The sequence below is a fragment of the Hyperolius riggenbachi genome, chromosome 7 (assembly GCF_040937935.1).
Source record: "Hyperolius riggenbachi isolate aHypRig1 chromosome 7, aHypRig1.pri, whole genome shotgun sequence".
Classification (NCBI taxonomy): domain Eukaryota; kingdom Metazoa; phylum Chordata; class Amphibia; order Anura; family Hyperoliidae; genus Hyperolius; species Hyperolius riggenbachi.
In genome coordinates this window covers 32,570,251-32,595,559 of record NC_090652.1, presented here as the reverse complement: position 1 = coordinate 32,595,559, position 25,309 = coordinate 32,570,251, and the positions used below count along the sequence as shown (strand labels likewise).

General features: G+C 47.6%; 1 protein-coding gene across 1 annotated transcript in view; it reads right to left on the bottom strand.

Moving 5' to 3' along the window:
- Positions 1 to 25,045, bottom strand: part of PRODH2 (proline dehydrogenase 2) — a 38,730-nt gene extending 13,685 nt beyond the window's left edge. The window contains exons 1-5 of the mRNA XM_068243866.1: positions 24,785 to 25,045; positions 16,465 to 16,658; positions 14,808 to 14,928; positions 9,460 to 9,543; positions 3,273 to 3,353 (exon numbers count right to left, since the gene is read on the bottom strand). Of these exons, the coding sequence (XP_068099967.1) occupies positions 3,273 to 3,353; positions 9,460 to 9,543; positions 14,808 to 14,928; positions 16,465 to 16,658; positions 24,785 to 25,024 (720 nt within the window). The 5' untranslated portion in view covers positions 25,025 to 25,045. The remainder of the gene's footprint in view (positions 1 to 3,272; positions 3,354 to 9,459; positions 9,544 to 14,807; positions 14,929 to 16,464; positions 16,659 to 24,784) is intronic.
- Between the last annotated feature and the right edge of the window lie 264 nt (positions 25,046 to 25,309).

The window sequence follows — 25,309 nt, the reverse complement described above, 5'->3', positions numbered from 1 at the left end:
CAATTAGGAATGACAGCTAAATGAATTGTGCGCCCCCTCCTACACTGCGCCCTGAGGCTGGAGCCTCTCCAGCCTATGCCTCGGCCCGGCCCTGCTACCTATACTGAAGGCACATATACCTTGCTACCTATACTGAAGGCCTATATACCCTGCTACCTATACTGAAGGCACATATACCCTGCTATCTATACTGAAGGCCCCTATACCCTGCTACCTATACTGAAGACCCATATACCCTGCTACCTATACTGAAGGCCCATATACCCTGCTACCTATACTGAAGGCACATATACCCTGCTACCTATACTGAAGGCACATATACCCTGCTACCTATACTGAAGGCACATATACCCTGCTACCTATACTGAAGGCCTATATACCCTGCTACCTATACTGAAGGCCCATATACCTTGCTACCTATACTGAAAGCTACCAATATTGAAGGCACCCATACCTAGCTAGCTATACTGAAGGCACCTTTACCTCGCTACCTATACTGCGGGCAACTATACCACGGATCGCACAATTCGTATGTGCAGGATTCGTTAGATTCGGGATTCGAAAGGTTCGAGATATTCGAGAACCTTTTTAGATTCGGATCCGGATTCGAAGAAATTGTGGATTCGTCCCATCCCTAGTTTATTGGAAACAGGCCCATAGGCAGTCAGTTTTTCTGCATCCAATCTGCGTGTAGTGGAAACAGACCCTTACAGATCATGTCCTGGTAAAGACTTCTGTATATAATTAAACTGCTGTTGCTCTTGGTTGATCTTTCGCAGTTGTACATAAACATGTGACCGTATCTTTAACCATCCTGGGCAAAGAGCACTAAACTAGTAAGCAGATGGCTTTCAAACAGATTTCATGTCATTATAAGGAGAATTGTATCTGACGTGGCAGCTGGGGAGAGAGAGACAAGCCTAGTACACACATTCAAGTTTGATTGGCCAATCACTAACCAATTTTATCCCCTCCATGTAGTATGAGGTTTACCTACACAATCTGCTCATAGTATTCAAAATTTGTTGGCCCTCTCACTACTTGGAGGTGGTAGAATTGGCCAATCATTTGCTAATGAAAACTGAATGTGTGTACCAAGGTTAAAGGGGCACTACAGCAAAAAACTGTAAAATGTAAAATATGTGCAAACATATATAAATAAGAAGTACGTTTTTTCCAGAGTAAGTAGTTGCAAAAGCACTTAGTGAATGGCAGTTGCGCTGTCCAACTGCCAAAAAACATGTGTAGCGAGCAGGGAAGCCGGCCAGCATCATTGTTTAATTCCTTTTTAGGGAATAGCTTTATAGAGAATAAAAGCCTTGCTGAAAATCCCCTATGAAGAGATGGACTAGTCCAAAACCTGTCACTTCTGTCAGATTTCTACTACCTACTGTATGTGACAGCAACATAGGAGAGAAGTAATTTATGGCTCATTTTACTCTGGGAAAAATGGACTTCTTATTTGTATATGTTTGCACATATTTTAAATTTTACAGTTTTTCGCCATAGTGCCCCTTTAACTGAAAAAATGATTGTCAAGTCTGGTACACACTTTCAGATATGATTTGCTAATCACTGACCAATTTTACCGCCTCCGCGTAGAATGAGGGTCAACAGATATTGAATACTATTTTTGGATTATTATGTGGTAAAATTTGGCAGTGATTGGCCAATCATAATTGAACGTGTGTACCAGGCTTTAGTGTTTACCTATACCCCAGATTTCTCACGTTGGTGCTTGTATTTTGCATCCACTCCATGGTATTCCCCATGAGACAGGTGCTCAGATGAGAAACGGGATTGGCTCCCAATGATCACAGGGTTAGGAGCCAATGATATCAGCTCCTGACTGGCTCACAGATTTCTGCCGTCATAGCGACGACAGAGCGAGGGGCCTTCGGCGAGGGAGAGATCAGCGGAAATGGCAAGAGAGGCATGTCTGCAACGCACAGTAATTTAAATCTACGCCTTGGCAGGAATAAGCAGCCACAAACAGGGCGTAGATTTAAATTGCCACGGACCAGAAGTGGTTACATACATTGAGGCACAACCTGAAAAACCCTGAATGCTCATTGAAAATTACACGTGCAAAAGCAATCAGAAACGCAGAACGCAAAGTGCAGCGCCAGAGACACTTGCAAAATCGCACAGCCAAGTTTGCTACCAGACTCAGACTCACCCTCTTAATCAGCCAGTCAGAGTTCTTGGCCTATATGAAAGTTTTCTCTCATGTGATGTTTTCACACCTTGGGCTTCATTCACTAAGACAAATAGCCTTATCAGAGTTACACGCTCCTTAACAGGGTTAACATGCCTTATCAGAGTTAACATGCCTTATCAGTGTAGCATAGAGAGCGCTACGAATGTATGCCTGCTAACTGACAATGACGAGTGCTCCACTTGTTCGGCCCTGAGCCCCTATGTGTCCAATCACTTTAAAGGACATTATCCCCGCACTTTGATTGGCCGAATAGGCTGCCTGTCACTTGACAGGAAACTTGACAGGCAGCCTAATGGGCCAAAGTGCAGGGATAATGTCCTGTAAAGTGATTGGACCCGCAGGGGCTCAGGGCAGGACGAGTGGAGCTCTCGTCATTGCCAATTAGCAGGCATAAGTTCGTAGTTCTCGCTGTGCTACTCTGATAAGGTGTGTTAAAGGACAACTGAAGAGAGAGGTATATGGAGGCTGCCATGTTTATTTCATTTTAATCAATACCAGTTGCCTGGCAGCCCTGCTGGTCTATTTCTCTGCAGTAGTATCTGAATAACACCAGAAACAAGCATGCAGCTAGTCTTGTCAGATCTGACTTTAAAGTCTGAAACACCTGATCTGCTGCATGCTTGTTCAGGGGCTATGGCTAATAGTATTAGAAGCAGAGGATCAGCAGGACAGCCATGCAACTGGTATTGCTTAAAAGGAAATAAACATGGCAGCCTCCATATACCTCTCTCTTCCGTTCCCCTTTAACTCTGATAAGGCATGCTATCTGTCTTAGTAAATCAAGCCCCTTATCAATAAGATGTCTTTTAAGCCTCCAGCAAGCAAGAAAACACTCAAAATTAGTTTAATTAGTACCTTTTCTACCACTTTTTGGTACTTATTCAATTGCAGAGTGATGAAAAGCTATTTTAAACAGGAGATAAAAAATGATCTCCTAGGAGAAAACTCAGGAGTAAAAGTGAATGGAATATGGGCCCTTGTTTTGATTTAGAAACACCACATTCTTATCAAATGTCCATAAAATTGATGGCTGCGGCCTCATTGTTCCTACCTTCCCAACTCGGCTGAGCCTACGCAGAGAGTTCTGGAGGTGCTGGTTCTGTTGCTCTGAAAGGAATGAGAATTTTGAGCCCTGCAAAAAAAATAAATACATATCCAAAATGCTGAAGTCTGTGGCACTAGATGTGTTTGCAGTCTCAACAGAATAACCTAAACTGCAGTATAGAAAAACAACCACAAGAAGTCACTGTCTGTAGAATGATGTAAATGATCTCTATGGTATTATGATTTCCTGTATTCACTCTGTATTCCTATCTGTTCTAAGTTAACTGCATTTCCTGATGGTGGTGTATGTTTTATTCAAGCCAGGTCAGGATACAGTGGTGTAAGGCGGGGTTGAAAAAAAGTCAGCCTGACAGCTGCTCACACATGCTTCGTCAGAGGCAATCCCCTGATGAAGCAAGGGTTCCTGCGAAACAGCTGTCAGGCTACCTCTTTATCACCCCCACCGTACACTACTGTATCCTGACCTGGCCTGAATAAAGGAAATTTTGAGGGATATTCCCTCACCTACTTCTTCCTCTGCAAAACAAAAACAATATATATATACATATATGCAGTGAGGAGCTTGATTGGTTGAGGTGGAAATAATGGACCTGCCAAAGGTTGAGTACACGCATCGAATTTTGATTGGCCAATGATTATTTAGGTAAGCACTATATGGAAGTGTGATGCCCATTCTGACCACCTCACTGTCCCGGCGCGCCCCCCCCCCCCAATATTAAGTGTGTCCTGCCCCCCCCCCGGTGCCCCGTGCATGTTATACATTACCTGTCTGCGTCCTCCGCTCGTACCCGCTGGCTCCCGGCGCACTTTATTCTTCATACACGCGCGCAACATAACCTAGTAACGTGGTCTGACGCACGCCCTTACTAGGAAACCACTCGGAAGTGCGCCCGGAGCCAGCAGAGGACAAGTGGAGGCTGTAGACAGGTAATGTATAACTTGCACTGGCCACCGTGGAGAACCTCCAGACTAAAAATCTACTCAGCAGCACTAAAAAGGCCTGGTGTTTAACAGTTTCACAGCATCAGAACTTTGTTTTTATTACATAAGCCTTATTTTTAGCTTTACAAAAGCTAAGCTCCGCCCCATCAAAGAAAACTGCCCGGGCTTTTTTCCCCTGATACTGCACAAAGCATGATAGGATTTTCTATGTTGTTATTCATGTTGCCTAGCAACTGGGAGGGGTGATCAGGACACAGGACAGTTGGAACTGTATCACATGCTCCCTGTCACCTCCTTTCAACCCAAAAGATGGCTGCCCTCATGAAATCACAAACATTTGCCTGTTCTTTTAAAACAGGGTGGGTAAGAGATTATATTACCTATCTATTGTAATTAACATAACTAATGTAACTTAATGACCGTATCTTTGTTTAGGCTGAAGTTCCTCTTTAACATTAAGGGGACAGCGCCGGGGGTTTTGTCGCGTTCGACTCTCGTCCTGAAATTGCACGCAGTTACCACAGTGCACCCGATCGAGCAAGTCGGCCCAACATCTTGCAGCATGTGCAGCATTTCACCCCGAAATTGGTTGCATCGTCTGTCACGAATGCACTTGGTGGCACCGATTTTCATCTGATTCGATTATAATATTCAAATTGGATAGTTGATCGGCCGCCAAGTCGCCAGATGTGTGGCTACCTTCTGGGATCACCAACTATTTCTAGTAGAGGTTACAGATGACCAATGAGATGCTGATTTTTTCAACTTATATACGGATTGAAATCAGAGCAATCAAAATCCTCCAGACTGGGCATAAGCAAGTAGGGACCGCACATTTCAAGTAGAACAAAGCTACTGCTTTTGTATGAATGGAGCAAGTATGAGCATGCATGGGGCGAGATTTTATTAAAGCAGACATGAATTCAGAACTTCCTCTCTGCTCTAAAATATAAGCAACAGCATGATAACCTTTAAAGAAAAACATTTCTTCATTATAACATACAGAACATTAACATATATCCTACAGTGTGGTAACTTATGCTTTGCTGGGAGCACAGAAAAGGTTAACCTCCCGTGTTTACATATAAGCTCAGAATACAATTTGGCATAGTCGGTAGACATCTGAGAACTCAAATTACACTAGCTCATTATTTGCTGAGAAGGGAGAATTACAAAGGCTGTTCTCTATAAACACACACAGGATGGATTTCTCTGTGTTTTCCTTCTCTCCTGTGCTCCGCTTTAAATAAGGTTTAGAGGGGCCTAGCACTGGAACGGTAGCTTGTAGGAGGATCTAGGAAGCATCTGAACCATCCAGAGGTTTCTCATCGCTAAGGTAAGTATTTTTTTCTGACTTCAGGATGCCTAACACTAACGTTACTGGTATTTAACTACAGCTAAACCTAACCTTACTCTCACACAGAGCCCTCGACTACCGATGCCTAACCCTAACCATCCCTCCAGCTGACACCTATCACTAACGTTACCAGGGCCGGATTTCTGGAAAGGCCACAAAGGTCAAGGCCTAGGGCGATAAAATTCAGCAGGGCGCAGGACTTGAAGAGATAAGAGGTCACATGTCAAAGTAAATCACTTTTGCTTTGCTCTATTCTGCCTGAATTCCAGAGATCCCTGCATCTCTCTCACTGCAGAGTGTGTGTGATGACAGTCAGCATCTGTTGTCATCTGAGGATCTTGTCCTTAGTATAATAAGTGGGGACATACAAGCTGCTGTGAGAAGAAAAATATATGGGCTCAAGTAGTAGAACTTTTGAGTTCAGATTAGTTTCTTATGCATGCATTCACTGACAGGAATTATCAGCTCTCCTCTCCCCCTGACTGATGTTTATTACTTGGTCAGAGCTGTTAAAGACCTGAGACCTGTTGAATTTATGGTTTGGTTTTATTTCCTAAGGAATGACAGCAACATTCTCTCTGTGCTACAGTTTAACTCTTTCCTGACATGTTTTAGAAGCAGCAAAGCATTGTTCTGTGTTAGCCATCAGTGAAAGCAGGATGTTTTGAAACAGAATGACAACTGTATTACATTTATTTATATTTACAAAACAATGTATGCATCTCCTGCTGACTGTATATATAACTGTATGTCCTAACATCTTGTATACAGTAACACAGTCTGAAGATGGCTCATTAGCCAAAAGGCTCACTGTTTTTCTTTTGGTTAGCCAATAAATATTATCATTCTATTACAAAACTTAAAAACTTCCTGCTGACTGATTAAGATCTGTCTTAACTTGCCCCAAGTGCTAAATTGTCACTGAGCTTATGCTAGGTACACATGATGCAATTTTCTGACAGATTTACTGTCAGATCGACTATCTCCAACATGTCCCATCTGCTATCCGATAGATTTTCTGAATGATTTTTTTTCATAGAAATGAACGGAAAATCAATTGAAAAATTGATCGGAAATCAGATCAGACATTGGAAATAATCGATCTGACAGTAAATCTGTCAGAATTGCATCATGTGTACCTAGCATTAAACTACATCTATGCCAGCATGTGTAGTGTTGGATCCTTCTACTTACCTGTTCTGTTTTGGATGGGTTTCTCTCCTTTGTGCTGCACCATCACTTGTTTGTGACTCAGTCTCTGACTGAAGCAAGTCGCACAAAGGACAAAGAAGCAGTGCATACTCTGTCCTCTTGGGCTTCTTGTTATTATGCACTCCTGGACTGATGTGATCAGCAGCCGAGGCTTGGAGTGTTATGGGTATGTGTACTTGACAAGTGCTGCTCATATATGAGCATAATTTCTGAAATATGCAAGCCCTGAACATGTGCATCCAGGCTGCAGTGCAAAATTACATGGAGTGGACAGAGCATGCACTGCTTCTTTGAACAGGGGGGCAAAACAGCAAAACAGACAGGAGCCCATGTAACCCAGTGATCACTAGTCAGAGTTGGACAGAATGGGGGGGGGGGGGGGCGGTTGGTGACAGCCGGCCTAGGGCGCTGGAAAGTACAAATCCGGCCCTGAACGTTACTGGTATTTTACTACAGCTAAACCTAACCTTACTCTCACACAGAGCCCTCCCTCTACCAATGCCTAACCCTAACCATCCCCATGCTGATGCCTAATACTAACATTACTGGTATTTTACTAAAGCTAAACCTAACCTTACTCTCACACAGAGCCCTCCCTCTACCGATGCCTAATCCTAACCATCCCTCCTGCTGGCGCCTAACACTAACTTTACTGGTATTTTACTGCAGCTAAACCTAACCTTACTCTCACACAGAGCCCTCCCTCTACCAATGCCCAACCCTAACCATCCCTCCTGCCAGAGGCGTCGCTAGGGCCTTCGATCCGGAGCACCGGCCTGGAAACTGTTGCCATGGTGCCCCAGATCGATTGACAGGAGGGGGCACTGGGCAGAGCAGCGGGGGGCAGTTAAAAACTCACCTCAGATCGCAGCCACCAGCTTCTTTCGACTTCCTCCTCGGCATCCGTCGCCTTGGTTACAGCGCCCCCTGTGATGTCATCACAGGGGGCGCTGTTACCAATGCGAACTACGTTGAGGAGGAGGTAAGAAGAAGCTGGAGGTTGTGATTGGAGGTGAGTTTTTAACTGCCCACTCCCCCCTGCCACTTCAACTCCTTACTCTATCCTACCTATCTAATCTACCCTAGGGGAAGCTTCCTATCTCACCTACGCTGGGGGCAGCTAACTATCTCACCTATGCTGGGGGCAGCTACATATCTCACCTGCGCTGGGGGCAGCTACATATCTCACCTGCGCTGGGGGCAGCTACCTGTCTCACCTACGCTGGGGGCAGCTACCTGTCTCACCTACGCTGGGGGCAGCTACCTGTCTAACCTATGCTGGGGGCAGCTACCTATCTAACTTACTCTAGGGGCAGCTACCTATCTAAACTACGCTGGGGGTAGCTACCTATCTAACCTATGCTGGGGGCAGCTACCTATCTAACCTATACTGGGGGAACATACCTATCTAACCTATTTTGGGGGCACCTACCTATCTACAGCCAAGCAAAGCCCCAGGGCTCCAGCCCAGCAAAAAAGAGCTCTCAGCAAAGCAAACCCCCCAGCCTAGCAAAGCCTCTTGGTCCCAGCCCAGCAAAGCATACAGACAAGCAAAGCCTAGTAAAGCCCCCAGCCCAGCAAAGCCCCCCAAAATACGCCCAGCAAATTTCCCAGCAAAGCCCCCAGCAAATCACCTAGCAAAGCCAGGCCGGCTCAACATCACCGCCAGCCAGGCCAGCACAGCATCACCACCAGCTGAGTACAGCGCACAGGCCAGTCAGCTGAAGGCAAGACAGAAGCCAGGTGAGGGGCTTATATATGTTAAATACACCTATTGAATATATTTAAGTTACTCCACTGCTATGTTCAGGTACATTTGGCCCCACCTATGACCATTCCCACTTACCATGGCATGATCACACCCATTTTTTGTCACATCCTGCACACTCATTCCCTCATGCCTAGGGGTGCCCCGGATCTCCCAGGAACCTACAAATGCCCCTGCTGATGCCTAACACTAACATTACTGGTATTTTACTACAGCTAAACCTAACCTTACTCTCACACAGAGCCCTCCCTCTACCGATGCCTAATCCTAACCATCCCACCTGCTGACACCTAACACTAACGTTACTGGTATTTTACTACAGCTAAACCTAACCTTACTCTCACACAGAGCCCTCCCTCTACCGATGCCTAATACTAACCATCCCTCCTGCTGACACCTAACCTTGACCACCCCCCTCCTGCCACGAACCTACTGATATACGCGCCATATCAAAACTAAAATTATCAGGGGCCACAGAAATGTGTGCACCACCCTAGGCGCTCATAAAAATAACAGCTATGGGGGAAATTTCCTCCACAAGGCAAACCTAGGTAGTTGCCTAAGGCCTGGAGAGAGTCTAGGGGCCTGGAGTCCAGGGGCCCATCAAATCTTACTTAAAAAGCCAGGTGACTATCAGTAGTGGGCAAAAACTGGCATCTTGCCTAGGGCATCATTGCATTTTAATTCTTTTCTGCCAGAGCTGCCCAATAAAATAGTGTGCAACCAAATTTCCCCCTAAAGCCATTATCTCTATGGGTGTCTATGGCGCCGCCCCAACTTCTTGTTTCCCCACTGGAGATGCTTGGAGACCTCTGGAGAAGACTTAGAGGTTCAGGCCTAATGTCTGCAATACATGTAATATCTCCTCTGGGTTATAGTAAGTATACTACTCACCTCCCCCTCCATGATGGCCACCATCCTCTGTGGGCTAAGCTCCTCCTTCTGAGACGGGTCAGACAAGCACAGGGACAGAACTTTCTGAATACAGCATGAAAAAAAAGAAATATCATCAGTAGCAATATGGCCTGGATTATAGGTATACATTCAAGATTCTCTTCTATGTGATTTATGCTCTATCTACCATTAGTGGTACACATACAACTAGTTATCTCATATGTTTATTTTCACTTTAGGTGTTCTTTAATTCAACAGCTCAAAGGGGGGAGCACGGAGGGCGGCCCGGGGAGAGGAAGGGAGGCAGCTACCTAATCTAACCTATACTGGGGGGCAGCTACCTATACTGGGGGCAGCTACCAATCTAACCTATACTTGGGGGGCACCTACCTAATCTAACCTATACTGGGGGCAGCTACCTATCTAACCTATACTGGGGGACAGTTACCTATCTAACCTATACTGGGGGGCAGCTACCTAATCTAGCCTATACTGGGGGGAAGCTACCTATCTAACCTATACTGGGGGACAGTTACCCATCTAACCTATACTGGGGGGCAGCTACCTAATCTAGCCTATACTGGGGGGAAGCTACCTATCTAACCTATACTGGGGGGCAGTTACCTATCTAACCTATACTGGGGGCACCTACCTAATCTAACCTGTACTGGGGGGCAGCTACCTAGTGTAACCTATACTGGGGGGCACCTACCTAACTAACCTATACTGAGGCACCTACATAACTAACCTATACTGGGGGCACCTACCTAACTAACCTATACTGGGGCCACCTACCTATCTAACCTATACTGGGGCCACCTACCTATCTAACCTATACTGGGGGGCACCTACCTAAACTAACCTATACTGGGGGCACCTAGCTAACTAACCTATACTGGGGCACCTACCTATCTAACCTATGCTGGGGGCAACTATTCTGGCTACCTATATTAGAGGCACTCACCTAGCTAACTTTTACTGGGGGCACCTACCTATCTAACTTATACCGGTGGCGCCTGCCTATCTAACCTATACTGGGGGCAACTATACTGGCTACCTATACTGGAGGCACCTACCTGGCTAACCTATACTGGGGGCAACTATACTGGGGCACCTATTCCTGGCTACCTATACTGGGGGGACCTATACTGAGTGCAACTAGACCTGGCTAACCTATACTGGGGGCACCTATACCTGGCTCCACATGGGGTGCAATTTTTACACCCTCGCCCTGGGTGCATTTTAGCCTAGAAACTGCCCTGTTATGATGAATCAGATGTACACAACACACGGAAACTGAATACTCACACAGTTAAGGTAGCCATACATCAGGCGACTTTGCGGCTGATCGCCTATCCGATTCGTTTATTATAATCAAATCAGATGAAAATTGGTACGGCCAAGTGCATGCCTGAGCGACTATGCGACCAATTTCATGCTGAAATTGGTCACATGAATCAGTCGGACATGTTACAATATGTAGGTTCAACTTGCTTGATCGGGTGCGCAACAGTAACGGTGAGCAATATCAGTACACGCTGCCGGTGTGCACATTTATACATTAGGGAACAGCGGTGAGGCGGTGAACGTGGACCATTCCCGAGAGATTCCATGCAGAAAGCGATCGGGAATCGGCCTTTGGTGTATGGGCAGCTGACAGGTCTCTCTCCAATCAGATTCGATCAAAGAATGGATTTGTCTCTTGGCTGAATCTGCCCATCGTCACCTGATGTACGGGCTCCTTAAAGGGGTTCTCTGGTATGTTTAAAAAAGCTAAAACTGACATTTATCTGGGGCTTCTATCAGCCCCCTGCAGCTATCATGTCCCGCGCCGTCCTCCTCCGATGCTCCGTTCCCCACCGCCAGTAACCTGCTAATTTTTCATCTAACTAGACAAATAGAACTGCGACTGCGTGACCGCACGTGTGCTCGCTTCCGCGCGCATCATTGGGAGCTTACTGCGCAGTCGCAGTACAATAAAACTTCGTACTCTGTCTGCGCAGTAAGATCCTGATGACGCACGCAAAAGAGAGCACACGTGCGGCCACGGCCGCGCAGCCGCAGTTCTATTCGTGTAGTTAGACGAATAATTAGCAGGTTACTGGCGGCGGGGAAATGAGCACCGGAGGATGGCACATGACAGCTGCAGGGGGGCGATAGAAGCCCCAGATAAGTGTCAGTTTTAGCTTTTTTAAACATACCAGAGAACCCCTTTAAAGAGAGTCTGAAGCGAGAATAAAGCTCGCTTTAGACCTCATAGTTAGCAGGGGCATGTGTGCCCCTGCTAAAGCGGCGCTATCCCGCGGCTTAACGGGGGTCCCTTCACCCCCAAATCCCCTCCGTACATCGTGGAATCTCTTCCGCATTGGGGCAGGGCTAACCGCCGCAGCCCTGCCTCCCGCGCGTCTATCAGACACGTACCTCCGCCTCTCCCCCGCCCCTCTCAGTCTTCCTTCACTAAGAGGGGCGGGGGAGAGGCGGCGATGCGCGTCTGATAGACGCGCTGAGAGGCAGGGCTGCAGCCGTTAGCCCTGCCTCCAGGAAGAGCAAAATTTACGACCAATTTTGTCGTTGATTTTGCAGGGGGGGGGGTTGGGGGTGAAGGGACCCCCGTTTAGCCGTGGGATAGTGGCGTTTTAGCAGGGGCACACGTGCCCCTGCTAACTATGAGCTCTAAAGCGAGAATTATTCTCGCTTCAGTGTCTCTTTAAGGTTGCTGGGATCACAATCAATATTATCGCTTGTGGGGAAATACCATCCCCACTCTGTCTTTGGATTTGTAGAAGGTTGCTTCTCCCAACACTTATAACTCCCCAACAGGGTTGAAAACTCGTAAAACTACTTGCAGGAAGTACTCAAACATAAATGTAACATCATTTTAACATAATTAAAAAAAAACGTTTAAAAAGAAGGTAGGTCTTGGCTTACCTTCAGGCTGGGAGCACACGTTGCAGAATTGCATGCATTTTTCAGCAGTGCACTCCTGAAAAACGCATGCAATTCTGCAACTTGTGCTTCCAGCCTCGCTGATGACAACTGCTCAATTTTCACAGTTTACATTATTAGAAATAGCACAACGGACAAGGCGTTTGGTGGTGTGAACGCCGCTTCTTCAGGTCAATGAAGCTCAGAGCATTCCAAATTTTCTGCAGCTGCCTCACAGGCACATTTGCTAACCTGAAGAAGTAGTGTTCACACTGCGAAACGCGTTGTCCATTGTGCTGTTTCTAATAATGAAAACTGTGAAAATTGAGCAGTTGTCATCTGTGAAGGTAAGCCATTCCTAACTTTTTTAAAATATATATTTAATTATTTTTACAGTTTTGTGGGCCTCCTGCTAGTAGTTTTGCCAGTCATAGTTAAAGGACGAATAAACAAAATCATCTCGTTATAATAAACTCTGATATAGAAAACATTCTGGTATAGTAAACTATCACTCCAGGTCCCAGTCAACTCCATAAGCCTACGGGAGCAACACCTGGTGTAGTGAACGCTGATATAATAAAACTTCTGTTATAGTGAACATGTTTTTATGGCCCCTACGTGACGCTGACTCTGGATATAGTAAACAGTGGGCGGGGCATGCATCATATGTCAGCGTGAATGATGCCTGATAACATTTATAAGACAGAGTAGAATGGCCCCGGCGCTGGATATACAGTACTGTTCAAATAAACAGCCTGGGAGAAACAATGGAACATAAACAAAAGAGGATGCAGCGTTACCACTTCCACGTTGCAATCACTGATAGAAGTATCGCCACTCCCACGGGATTGTGCGTACCCCCAGGTATCTCTTCCCTTGTTAGCGATGACCCTCCTGGTAGCGTGTGGAGTGCAGCACAGGCTACTTTCACTTGTAGTGCAGATCAGAGCAGGCCTACTCACTGCAAAACTAAGGAGAGCGGAGAGTAGAGTGCTAAGCCCCACCCGCTGAAGTATCTGAGCCACTCACAATACAGATGCGAGTGGCTTATTACGATTGGCTGCATTTTGAACAGAGGCTTTATGACTGGCCCAAGTGTGAGCAGAAAGTTTTGCAGGACACAAGCTGCAATACCACAGAGGTATTGGAGCCACTCACAAGAAGTAAGCAGCTGTCTCTATTCAGTGACGGCTGCAATTTTTAAGGAGCTCTGGATACTATACTAGTGATTTTTCCAGCCTGGCTATGCAGCCTTAAAGATAACCCGAGGTTGGTTCTAAGAATGCGAATTAGCACACAGAGGCTGGGTCTGCATATACTGCCCAGCCTCTGTTGCTATACTGATCCCCCCCACAGGCCTAGGGGCGTAACAATAGACCCTGCAAGGGATGCAGCCGCAGGGGGGCCCAGAAGCCACAGGGGGCCCCGTCCTGAGAGACTGACAACTAAGGGCAAGGAGAGAAAAAGCTTTCTGCACAATTGTTCTAATGACTGCATCTGCTCAGCCACTGATAAGGAATCATACAAAGTTTTACAGACAAAGATTTGTAGACAGTCCCTATTCAGTGTTCAGCAGGGTCTTATGTACAGCTCTTTTCTACCCCCAGCCTGTCTACCCCTCCCCAAGCCCTGTGTACTGTAGTGATGCTAGAGGAGTCTGGGCACAGAGAGAAAAAGCTTTCTATTCTCTGCAGGTTTGAGGTTTGGCGGGAGGAGGCCCCATTCAAAGTTTTGCAGGGGGGCCCAGTGGTTTCTAGTTACTCCCCTGCACAGGCCCAACTGCGCTCTGCTGTGCCCCCATAAATCATACGCCGAGCTGTCGACACGCAGCCGGCTGTTTACCTTCTGTCTCTCTCGCCGCTCCCCCGCCTCCTCCATAGCGCCCTTCCCTGCCCACTTCCCTTCCCTCCCCGCTGATTGGATGGAAGGGACGTGGGTGGGGACCGGAGCTATGGAGCAGGCGGGGGAGCGGCGAGAGTGACAGATAGAAGGTAAACAGAGGGCTGCGTGTCGACAGCTCGGTGTATGATTTATGGGGGGCACAGCAGAGCTCAGGGGCGCCTGTGGGGGGGATCAGTACAGCAACAGAGGCTGGGCAGTATATGCAGACCCAGCCTCTGTGTGCAATTAGCGTTCTTAGAACCCACCTCGGGTTCTCTTTAAGGTATACTTAACCTTGTAGTCCACCATATGTGCAAGTGCTTGTACTGTACCTCCAATGGGAGGACAGAGTTCCTCTTTTTCAGCACAGAATGTAGCAGGGCATGCTGGGCAATTTCTAGGACAATGTAAGATATAGTAAACTACTTTTCCTGGTCCCTCGGAGTTTCCTATAATGAGATTATACTGTATTTGCAGTCAGAGTCCCTGTCCCTCTTGCTAAGACTGCCTGTTTATCCCTCGCGTCCCCCGTCCTCACTCACGCACAGATCAGCGCTCATGAGGGCCGTGATCTTCAGCTGCATCATGGGCCGATCACCAGCCGAAGAGGACAGGTCCACACAGTTCAGCATGACCTCTTCATTCTGCTCATACCAACGTTCCCTGCAGGAAAGAGAGGCTGTATCAGAACTACAGTCATTTTCAAGCATACTGATGGGGAAAAATAATGCATGATAGCAACTATGATAATTCTTGAGTGTAATGCTACTTATCACCAAGAGGTAGCGCTACTATTACAACTATGCAAGCAGTACTGCCAATAAGTTTTTGTCAGTAAGGCCTTTCACAGTGGGTCGTTGCGTTTGATGAGACGTTAAAGTCGCACAACGTGCCTCTAACATGTAGGTTATGAAATTGGACGTTATTTTGCACTGCGTTATGTGTCTCTTGGTGCGCTGTTTTCGTTGCATACTGATGGAACAAAAACGGCGCATGCGTTACATTTAAAAAAAAAAAAAACCTTAGTGAGCATGTGCAACACATATAACGCAGCAAATGTATTGCTAAGCGCACAGCATGCAGCACTTCCTAAATATTGCTACACATTACACACAACGCAACGTGTGCACTGTGAATGTCGCACAGACTTTGCATTGCTGTGCGTTAGTCTGCGTTATAACATTTTTCTAAGGTGCGACTTTAACATCCCACTGTGAAAGAGGCCTAAGGCTGGGTTCACATTTGCGTTAGCAGTCAGGATTTTCCGGACCAGATCCGGAACGTATACTGTACAAACGGAACGGACGTTTGGCAATCCAGTAATAGTCTATGGATGCGTACATACTCGTCCGTTCCACGCGGACCGGATACGGACTCCGGACACTTTTCCAACTTGCTCTATTTTTCACGTACGTCGGATCCGGTCGCCGAACCCGGACCGGATCCTGACTGCACCATCCGCACAGCTGAACCAATGAGAAACGGAAAGGAGGCAACACACTGGCTATAAAATCTGGACGTTCTACCCACTTCCTATGCGTTTTCATTGGCCCAGCGTTTGAGGAGTGGAGCAGCAGTGACTTGTGGCTGGAGATATTTGGCAGCATGTCAGACGACGAGGTGAGGCCCTACACACCTGAGGACCTGATTGTACAGGTGCAGCAGCTACCTGCCTGGTGCACCCACCATCTCCTGCGAGGAGCACGCCTTCTTCCCACATAGTATAGGTAAAAAATCAAAAAGGAGACAATTCCCAGGTAAAATGAGTACAAAAACGCTGGATCCATGGTCCAAACTGCAGTCTCTATATCCAAGGATGGTCTCCACACGTCAGGCTGTCTCCAACAATGACCCCAGGGCTTCTGCAGACCTCCCAGACCCCAAGAATTTATATAGTCTGTATCTCTTTAAAAACGGATCCGGATATCAACCTGATCACCTACTGATGAAAACGGAACGGATCCGGACCAGATCCTGAGTGCAACCGTATGCATCCGGTCCGGATGCGCACGGAATGGATCCGGACATCCGTTCCGTTTTTTGCAAAAACGCAAGTGTGAACGGGGCCTTAGAGCAATACCAAGTAGAAAAAGTCAACAGAAGTTACATAAAATTAACATCAAATGTTGTATAACTTGACTGCTCTCTATGTGTAATATTTTGTTTTTGGCAAGCAATAGCTTAGAAATTGGCACTCACCCACTTTTAGCCTCTCCCAAGTCTTCCTCGATGGGCACTGCCAACATAGGCCGAATGCCTAACTTTCTCAGCCTTTCCATACAGGCCTGTATCTCAGGAAGGGTCTCCCCGGCAACAAACTGTCCGTATGCGGTGCTGCGCATGCCTAGTTCAAAAAGGCGACGACCCAGGATCCTGCGAGAGACCGCCATAAGCTGGAAATGGAGGGAGAGAGGTCTCTTTATTTCTACATCGTGCTAGTCCTCCCCACCCCAACCCACACACATGTGCAACTTATCACCTATCATGTGCTAGTCCTCCCCACACACATGTGCATTATATCACCTACCATGTGCTAGTCTTCCCCCCACCCCATCCCACACACATGTGCAACTTATCACCTATCATGTGCTAGTCCTCCCCACACACATGTGCAACATATCACCTATCGTGTGCTAGTTCTCCCCACCCCACCCAGGGGGAAATCCAGGATTTTTAAGGGGGGGGGGATTCCTGAAATGTTCGATCAGGGTTCGATTCGATATGCGTTCGTTCAACGCAAATCGAATCGAATCCTGATCGGACATGTTGGATTTTATCAATTTGATCAGCGATTGCATATTGATCGCATGACAAATCGAATGGTGTAGAAGATGGGGCTGGGCATGAGAGGGATATGGAGGCTGCCATATTTATTTCCTTTTAAGCAATACCAGTTGCCTGGCAGCGCCTCTGATCTATTCTGCTGCAGTAGTGTCTGAATCACACCAGTAACAAGCATGCAGCTAATCTCGTCAGATCTGACAATAATGTCAGAAACACCTGATCTGCTGCATGCTTGTTCAGTGTCTAGGGATAAAAGTATTAGAGGCAGAGGATCAGCTGGATAGCCAGGAAACTGGTATTGCTTAAAAGGAAGTAAATATTGCAGCCTCCATATCTGTCTCGCTTCAGTTGTCCTTAAAGTGAATGTTTACCGTTTGAAAAAAGAAAAAGTCAGATACTCACCTAAGGAGAGGGAAGGCTCGGTCCTAATGAGCCTTCCCTCTCCTCTCCCGGTGCCCGGTCCCGCGCAGGATCCCCCGTGGCAGTATTCGACCAGTTCGGTCAAATACTGCCACTTCCGCATGCCGAAGGGAGCTTTCGGAAGCCTTCGGGAGCACTCGGGCTCCCGAGGATGGGGCCGCTCCATACTACGCATGCGCGAGCGCCCTCTATGACGCGCTCGCGCGTACGTAGTATGGAGCGGCCCGTCTTCGGAAGCCCGAGTGCTCCCGAAGACCTCCGAAGTCCCTGCGGCGGCGGACGCGAACGGGGGAGCCAGCGCAGCACCGAGGGCACCGGGAGAGGAGAGGGAAGGCTCATTAGGACCGAGCCTTCCCTCTCCTTAGGTGAGTATCTGACTTTTTTTTTTATAGCGGTACCCATTGGCTTTAAGACAGCCACGGGCATGACTGTGTACTAAATATTGCAGCCTCCATATCTCTCTACGCTTCTGTGCGCTTTTTTTCAGCAACATGTATCTGTTAACATTATGTGCTGAAAAAAAGCAGACAGAAGCGCACGAAGTGTGAATGAGGCTTAAGTGTAAGTGCTGCAGAAGATATCACTGCTATATAAACACATAATAATAATATGGGAGGGCATTAGACAATGAATATGGTAGGATTAGTATGTGAGCTCCTCCGATGACAGTCAGTGACATAACTATGTACTCTGTAAAGTGCTGCAGGAGATGTCAGCGCTATATAAATACTGTACATAATAATAATATAGTAGGATTAGATTGTGAGCCCCTCTGAGGGATGGCTAAGTCACAAGACAATATACTCTGTACAGTACTGCAGAAGATGTCACACTATATAAATGCTAAATAATAATACACAAATGAGGGGGGGTTGACAGGCTAAATTCTAAATACATATAGGGTGCATATCTGTTTTCCTTCTGTCCTGTTCACATCACACATTTCTCACCTCTTACACAGTGATGGCTTATCAGTACAGTAATCACCTCTTGTCCCCCTCCCCCAGTTTACTGCTGCCTGGGGAGAAGAACTGAGAATGAGAAAGCCAGCCACACACATTCCCTTCCCTGGTGATTCATCTGCCCTGTCCTGACTCCTTGACCCTTCCTATAAACATATAGGAGCAGCGACTGACAGCCAGAGGAGCTTGTGTGACTGAGAGGCGGCAAGGGAGGGCTGGTGAATGCAGGAGTCTGACTGAGCCACTGCCACACACACAGTTTTAGATTACCTGGCTAGCTGAGCTTACTGTGTGACTGTCGCTGCTGCAGTGCTCTCTCCCTGGTCTCTGCGTGGTGACATGGTGTTTGCAGGGCTGGATGTGGAGAGTGGCTGGCTGCCTCCCTAGGGGAAAGAAGTACATCTGTGACCCAGCACAGCCGCTCCTCCTGCAGACAGTGCAGTCAGTACCTGGACTGGAGGAGTGCGCTTTTCCTCCTGGCTCGGCTCCATGTGCGCGCTGACAGGCGTGTGGGGGTGGTCTGGCTCGGCTGTCTCTCTTTCTATAGGCGGAAGAGAGGCGCCAGTTTCAAAATGCTGCCACTGATTGGAGAGAGAGCTAAGGGAGGGACAGAGGAGGACTCTTCTTTACTCAGCCGCCCGGAGTATCGCGGCTCTCTGTAGTGAAGAGCCTATGCGCAGCAGCATCGCTGGGACAATTGTACACATTTATACGGACGGTCTCGGCGCAGGGGGAGGTTCCAGACACCCGGAACACCCCCTTCCATGCGCCAGTGCTACACATCACCCAATGGGCTCGATTCCCTAATGTGTGCTAAATAGTAGTTATCACGCTTTAGAGAATCGACCCCTATGTGTCATATCCTCTCCTCCACCGATCGCACTCCCATGTGCAACTTATCACCTATCGGGCTTGATTCACTAAACTGTGATAACTCATATCACTGCCGCTTTCGCATGCTTTTTCACATTTGCGCGCGGTCGCAAATTTTCACGCGCTATTCGCAAGTTTTTGTGTGAAAACGTTATCGTACATATCACCTATTGGGCTTGATTCACTAAACCGTGATAACTAAAATATCACACCTTATCAAAGATATCACACGTTATCAAAAGTTAACACGCCTTATCAGAGTAGCAGAGCAAGCGCTATGAACTTATGCCTGCTAATTGGCAATGGCACTCGTCCTGCCCTGAGCCCCTGCGGGTTCGTAGCACTCGCTATGCTACTCTGATAAGGGCTTGAGTCACTAAACCGCGATAACTCATATCACGGCCGTTTTTGCGCGAATGTTTGCATGCGCAAACGCGGCCATTTTCGCAATATGCCGTGATATGCATCATCACGGTTTAGGGCCCGTTTCCACTTGTGCGGTGCAAATTTGTTGTGGAAAAGGTGAAAACGAATTTGCATACGAATGCGAATTGTTACGCTTTTGTATGCAAATTTCAACGTTAATTTGCGTACGTTTTCGCATATTTTTGTAAGTATGCGAATTTAAAGGGACACTTAAGTCAAACAAAAAAAATGAGTTTTACTAACCTGTGGCTTCCAATAGCCCCCTGCAGCTGTCCGATGCCCTCGCCGTCTCCCTCCGATCCTCCTGGCCCCGCCGGCAGCCACTTCCTGTTTCGGTGACAGGAGCTGATAAGCTGGGGACGCGAGTGATTCTTCGCGTTCCTGGCCACAATAGCGCCATCTATGCTGCTATAGCATATATCATATACCATATAGCAGCATAGAGGGTGCTAATGTGTCTGGGAACGCGAAGAATCACTCGAATCCCTAGCCTGTCAGCTCCTGTCACCGAAACAGGAAGTGGCTGCCGGCGGGGCCAGGAGGATCGGAGGGAGACGGCGAGGGTGCCGGACAGCTGCAGGGGGCTATTGGAAGCCCTAGGTGAGTAAAACTCATTTTTTTTGTTTGACTTAAGTGTCCCTTTAAGTGTCCCTTTAACCATGTCAGTGCCTGTGTGCTTTTACATTGATTTTAGGTAAAAACGTACGCAAATTCACATGGAAAATTCGCATGGCGAAAATGCATGCAAATTTCCTATTAATTACATTGCATGCAAATCGCACACCGTGTGCGAATTCTGATGGCACTGCTGTGCAGATTTTTCCTGCTCAGCAAACCGCACAGATTTCTGACAAGTGGAAACAGGCCCCTTTACTATCATTGGCTATGCAAATCTTAATGCAGAAGACGCATGCAGATTCACTATAGTGGAAACGGACCCTAAGTGAATCAAGCCCAAGGCGTGTTAACTTTGATAAGGTGTGATAACTTTGATAAGGTGTGATATTTGTCTTATCACGGTTTAGTGAATCAAGCCCCTTATCAAAGTTAACACGCCTTAATCAGAGTAGCATAGCGAGCGCTACGAACTCGCAGGGGCTCAGGGCAGGACCGGTGCCATTACCAATTAGCAGGCATAAGTTGGTAGCGTTTGCTATGCTACTCTGATAAGGCGTGTTACCTTTGATAAGGCGTGAGATCTTTGATAAGGTGTGATATTTGAGTTATCACGGTTTGGTGAATCAAGCCCTTTATTTGCAAGTCCTTCCCAGTTCTGGCAATTTTAGAAAACTGTAGCTGGAAGCAGTGGTGTACTAAGGTAATATGGGCCCAGTGCAAATTTTACATTTAGCCCCAGCGGTCTACATACTGTAACAACTGATACGGCACCCCAAAACCTTCCAAGGACTGCCACAGTGTCAGAGGTGCAAGCAGAGGAAGGGAAGCATTTGTTAATGATTACTACCATTCAAAGCATCTATAGAAGTGATTATTACCAGCACAGGACCAATAAAGAGCTAATACTGTGGTTGAGGGAGGAACCCTCTGGCCCAAGGGCCCCGATGCAATCGCAAACCTCTGCATCCCCTACTGCAACACCACGGTCTGGAAGCAAACTAAATTGAGGAAACCATTTTTTTTTTAAAGGGACACTTAAACCAGAAAAAAAAATGAGTTTTACTCACCTGGGGCTTCTACCAGCCCCCTGCAGCAGTGCTGTGCCCTCGCAGCCACTCACTAACCCTCTGGTCCCCCGCTGCCAGCTAGTTTCGTTTTTGCCGACAGGCCCAACATCTCAACTGTAATTAGCGCTATCGCATCTCAACTGTAATTAGCGCTATCGCGGGCCGCAACGCATACAAAAATATGAGTTGCCGCATATCTATACGTAGGTAATGCGGCAACGCGTATCTTTGTATGCGCTGCGGCCCGCAATAGCGCTAATTACAGTCGGGAATGCGGAGAAAGCTACGCGTGGCCAGTCCTGTTGGGCCTGTCGGCAAAAACGAAACTAGCTGGCAGCGGGGGACCAGAGGGTTAGTGAGTGGCTGCGAGGGCACAGCACTGCTGCAGGGGGCTGGTAGAAGCCCCAGGTGAGTAAAACTCATTTTTTTTTCTGGCTTAAGTGTCCCTTTAAGTTAACAGTAGCGGGGAAAAGGGCTTTTGTTATTGTCTGCTCGCTTCCTGTCCGCCAAGTCCTCCATGACAGAAACTCTCACAGATGGGGACACAGGACAGCAATAAAATCTAATGCGCAATAGAGCGCGGCCTGAATACCGGCAGGGATATCTACTGAATGGAGTGGCCGGAGAGGACGGCGAGAGAGCCCAAAAAACCTATGGGGCTGGGGGAAGCCCCAGGTAACTATAAATTAGGGATGGTCGTAGTCAGGGCCGGGCCGAGGCAGAGGCGAGAGAGGCTCCAGCCTCAGGGCGCAGTGTAGGAGGAGGCACAGGGCGGAGCCAAGGCAGAGGCAAGAGAGGCTCCAGCCCCAGGGCGCAGTGTAGGAGGGGGTGCAGGGCGGAGCCGAGGCAGAGGCGAGAGAGGCTCCAGCCTCAGGGCGCAGTGTAGGAGGGGGCGAAGGGCGGAGCCAAGGCAGAGGCGAGAGAGGCTCCAGCCTCAGGGCGCAGTGTAGGAGGGGGCACAACCCACTCAGCTATCATTCCCCTATTGTGTTTGAAGCAGAGAGAGATAAGACAAGGGGATACATGGCAGTGACTGCAAGCCAGATCACTAGAGATTCAGGTGTTGGGGGCCCTGGGGCACCTCTTAGGCCACATACACACATTAGACCATAGTCTTTTGAAAATGAAAGATCACAGACCAATCTTACCACCCTTCATGTAGTATGAGAGCCATGCCTACACAGTCTATTCTATGGAGCTGCACTCCCCATCAGACAGAAATCTTTGCAAGATGGATCTGTACAGACACAAAAGATCAGTATCTGCAAAAGATCTGTTCCTGCCAAGAATCCATTCCTGCAAATTGCAATGATAGTCTATGAGATCTGCAGATCATCATACACACAGGATTTAACTGACATTCATCTGCAGATCAGATCCACCAGGATGGATTTTCAGATCTGCGGATGATTGCTTGATCTGCAGATGAATGTCAGTTAAATCATGTGTGTATGATGATCTGCAGATCTCATAGACTATCATTGCAATTTGCAGGAATGGATTTTTGGCAGGAACAGATCTTTTGCAGATACTGATCTTTTGTGTCTGTACAGCATCTGTGTGTGCAGCATCTTGCAAAGATTTTTTTCTGATGGAGAGTTCAGCTCCATAGAAAAGACTGTGTAGAGTATGGCTCTTATACTACAGGAAGGGTGGTAAGATTGGTCTGTGATCTTTCATTTTCCAAAGACCATAGTCTGATGTGTGTATGAGCCTTAAGTCTCATAGCAATCAGTGTGTGTGTGTGTGTGGCAGCTGGGGTGTGGGGGGGGAATATGGTGTCTCAGCCTTGGGTGCTGGAGGAACCTTGTCCCGGCTCTGGTCGTAGTCAGCCACGCTGGAAATATGTGTAGTTTTACGCAATTACGCTTCGCCAAACTTCAGCTTCGAAATAAAATATTTGCTTTGTATGCATTTCGTAGACTACGCATTAAAATACACAATTACGCGTAGTGCTAAGCGTAGTGTATGTGGATGCTTATGCCCGCATGCAGAAAATTTTATGCATAAATTCCCTTTTAAATGCTTACACAGGCAGCTCTTCTATGCGTACATTCCCCTTTCCAATGCGTAAATTTGTTAGCATACAATCGCACGCAGAAAATTAGACGTAAGTAGCGCATTTGTCGATCACTACACAATACACATGTTAACTACACGTAGTGGGCGTAAGCTACACGTAAATTCGTAAGCGTAGTTTTGAAACTTCACCTACGAACTACGATGCGTAGATGCAAACTACGATGCATAAATTCTCACTGGCGGAGTTTCTGCTCATCCCTGCTATAAATACAGGTATTAATCCCGTCTCAGGTTCCCTTTAACCTCCTCCTAACGTGTCGCGCCGACGGCCATGGACGCGGCGGCAGCCCCAGGACCGCCTAACGCCTATCGGCGTAAAGTCCTGGGGCTCTGTTTTGCAGGAGATCGCGCGCAGGGTGCGCGCGCATCTCCTGCTTGGGGGGCGGAGCTGAGCTCCGCCTTCAATCAGCGTGCGGCTATTGCCGCTCGGGAGACTTAGACGGCGTGATCGCCGTCTAAGTACTGGTACAGCTCTGCGATCAGCAGCAGCGCTGTACTGGGGACAGTGGTGTAATACGGCTGTCCCCTCCTGAGCCACAGAGGTAATCGGCTGTCATAGGCTGAAGCCTATGACAGCTGATCATGGGGATCGGATGGTGGGGGGGAGGGAGGGAGGGGGGTTACAGCAGCATAAACAAAAACACACCTTTTTATTAAAAACACACACATATAAACACAAACAAACAAACATCTGGGGGGCGATCAGACCCCACCAATAGAGAGCTCTGTTGGTGGGGAGAAAAGGGGGGGAATCACTTGTGTGCTGAGTTGTGCAGTCCTGCAGCTTGGCCTTAAAGTGGCCCATTTAACATAAAATGGCCTGGTCATTAGGGAGTACATTTGAAATCGGCGCCGGTAGACTTGGGCGCAGGATACAGCTGTTATACGACTGATCCTGCTTCTGCACAAGTCCGGGACGTTTTAATTACTATTCCCTCTCCAGACCGCCATGGATAGTGGGGGAATGAAATAATTCAGCTTCCAGCGATTGCTGGAGGCCGAATTATTGTGTTTTTTAAGCAACCTCGGCTCCATCTTCTGACGGCTCCGACGTTACTCACTGAGCGCTGCAATAGGAGTGATTCCTATTGAAGTCTATGGAGGCGCCGGCTGCGCCCAAATCTAGCAGCGCTGAAAAGCACTGCTCCGTCATTAGGGGGGTTTAACACTGAGGTCCTCAAGAGGTTAAATATAATGTCAGATACAGATATTCTAATGGTATAACAGCTCCAACAACTGAAGGCTGTTGTTGCTCTGCCAGTGGCTCCTGTGTATAGTCCTTCTTACCTTGTCAGAGTTCCTCACCAGGCTGGGGATGGAGCACATCTGAAAGATCAGAAGCCCCCTCATCACCTCCCAGCGACTCTTCAGTCTGAAGACCCTTCCATCCGAGAACGTCAGCCCTGGACTAGCCCCAGAAGCTGACGCTCTGTGAGAGGACCCTTTCCTACAGGCCAATGTTGAAGTCCATGATGAGGAAGGGAGAAGAGGAGACCTGAGAGATAGGAACCGTCCAAGTATCCACATGCTGAGAGCTGGTCTGCTCTGTCCTGTACCTGAGGGTCAATGTGACAGACAAGACAAGCAAGGTGGGAGGGTCCAGCGACCAATGGCAGCTGTGTAACTCCCAGGAAAGCACGGCATGGGAATCCTCCAGACGGTGACAGTGTGAACAGGTATGTGACCTCTCAACTGTGACAGGTTAACTGAGAACATAAAGGGGACAACACAACCTGTAACAATGCAACAACATCAACAATGTGTAACAATGCAGCAACACCTGCAATGTGTAACAATGCAACAACACCTGCA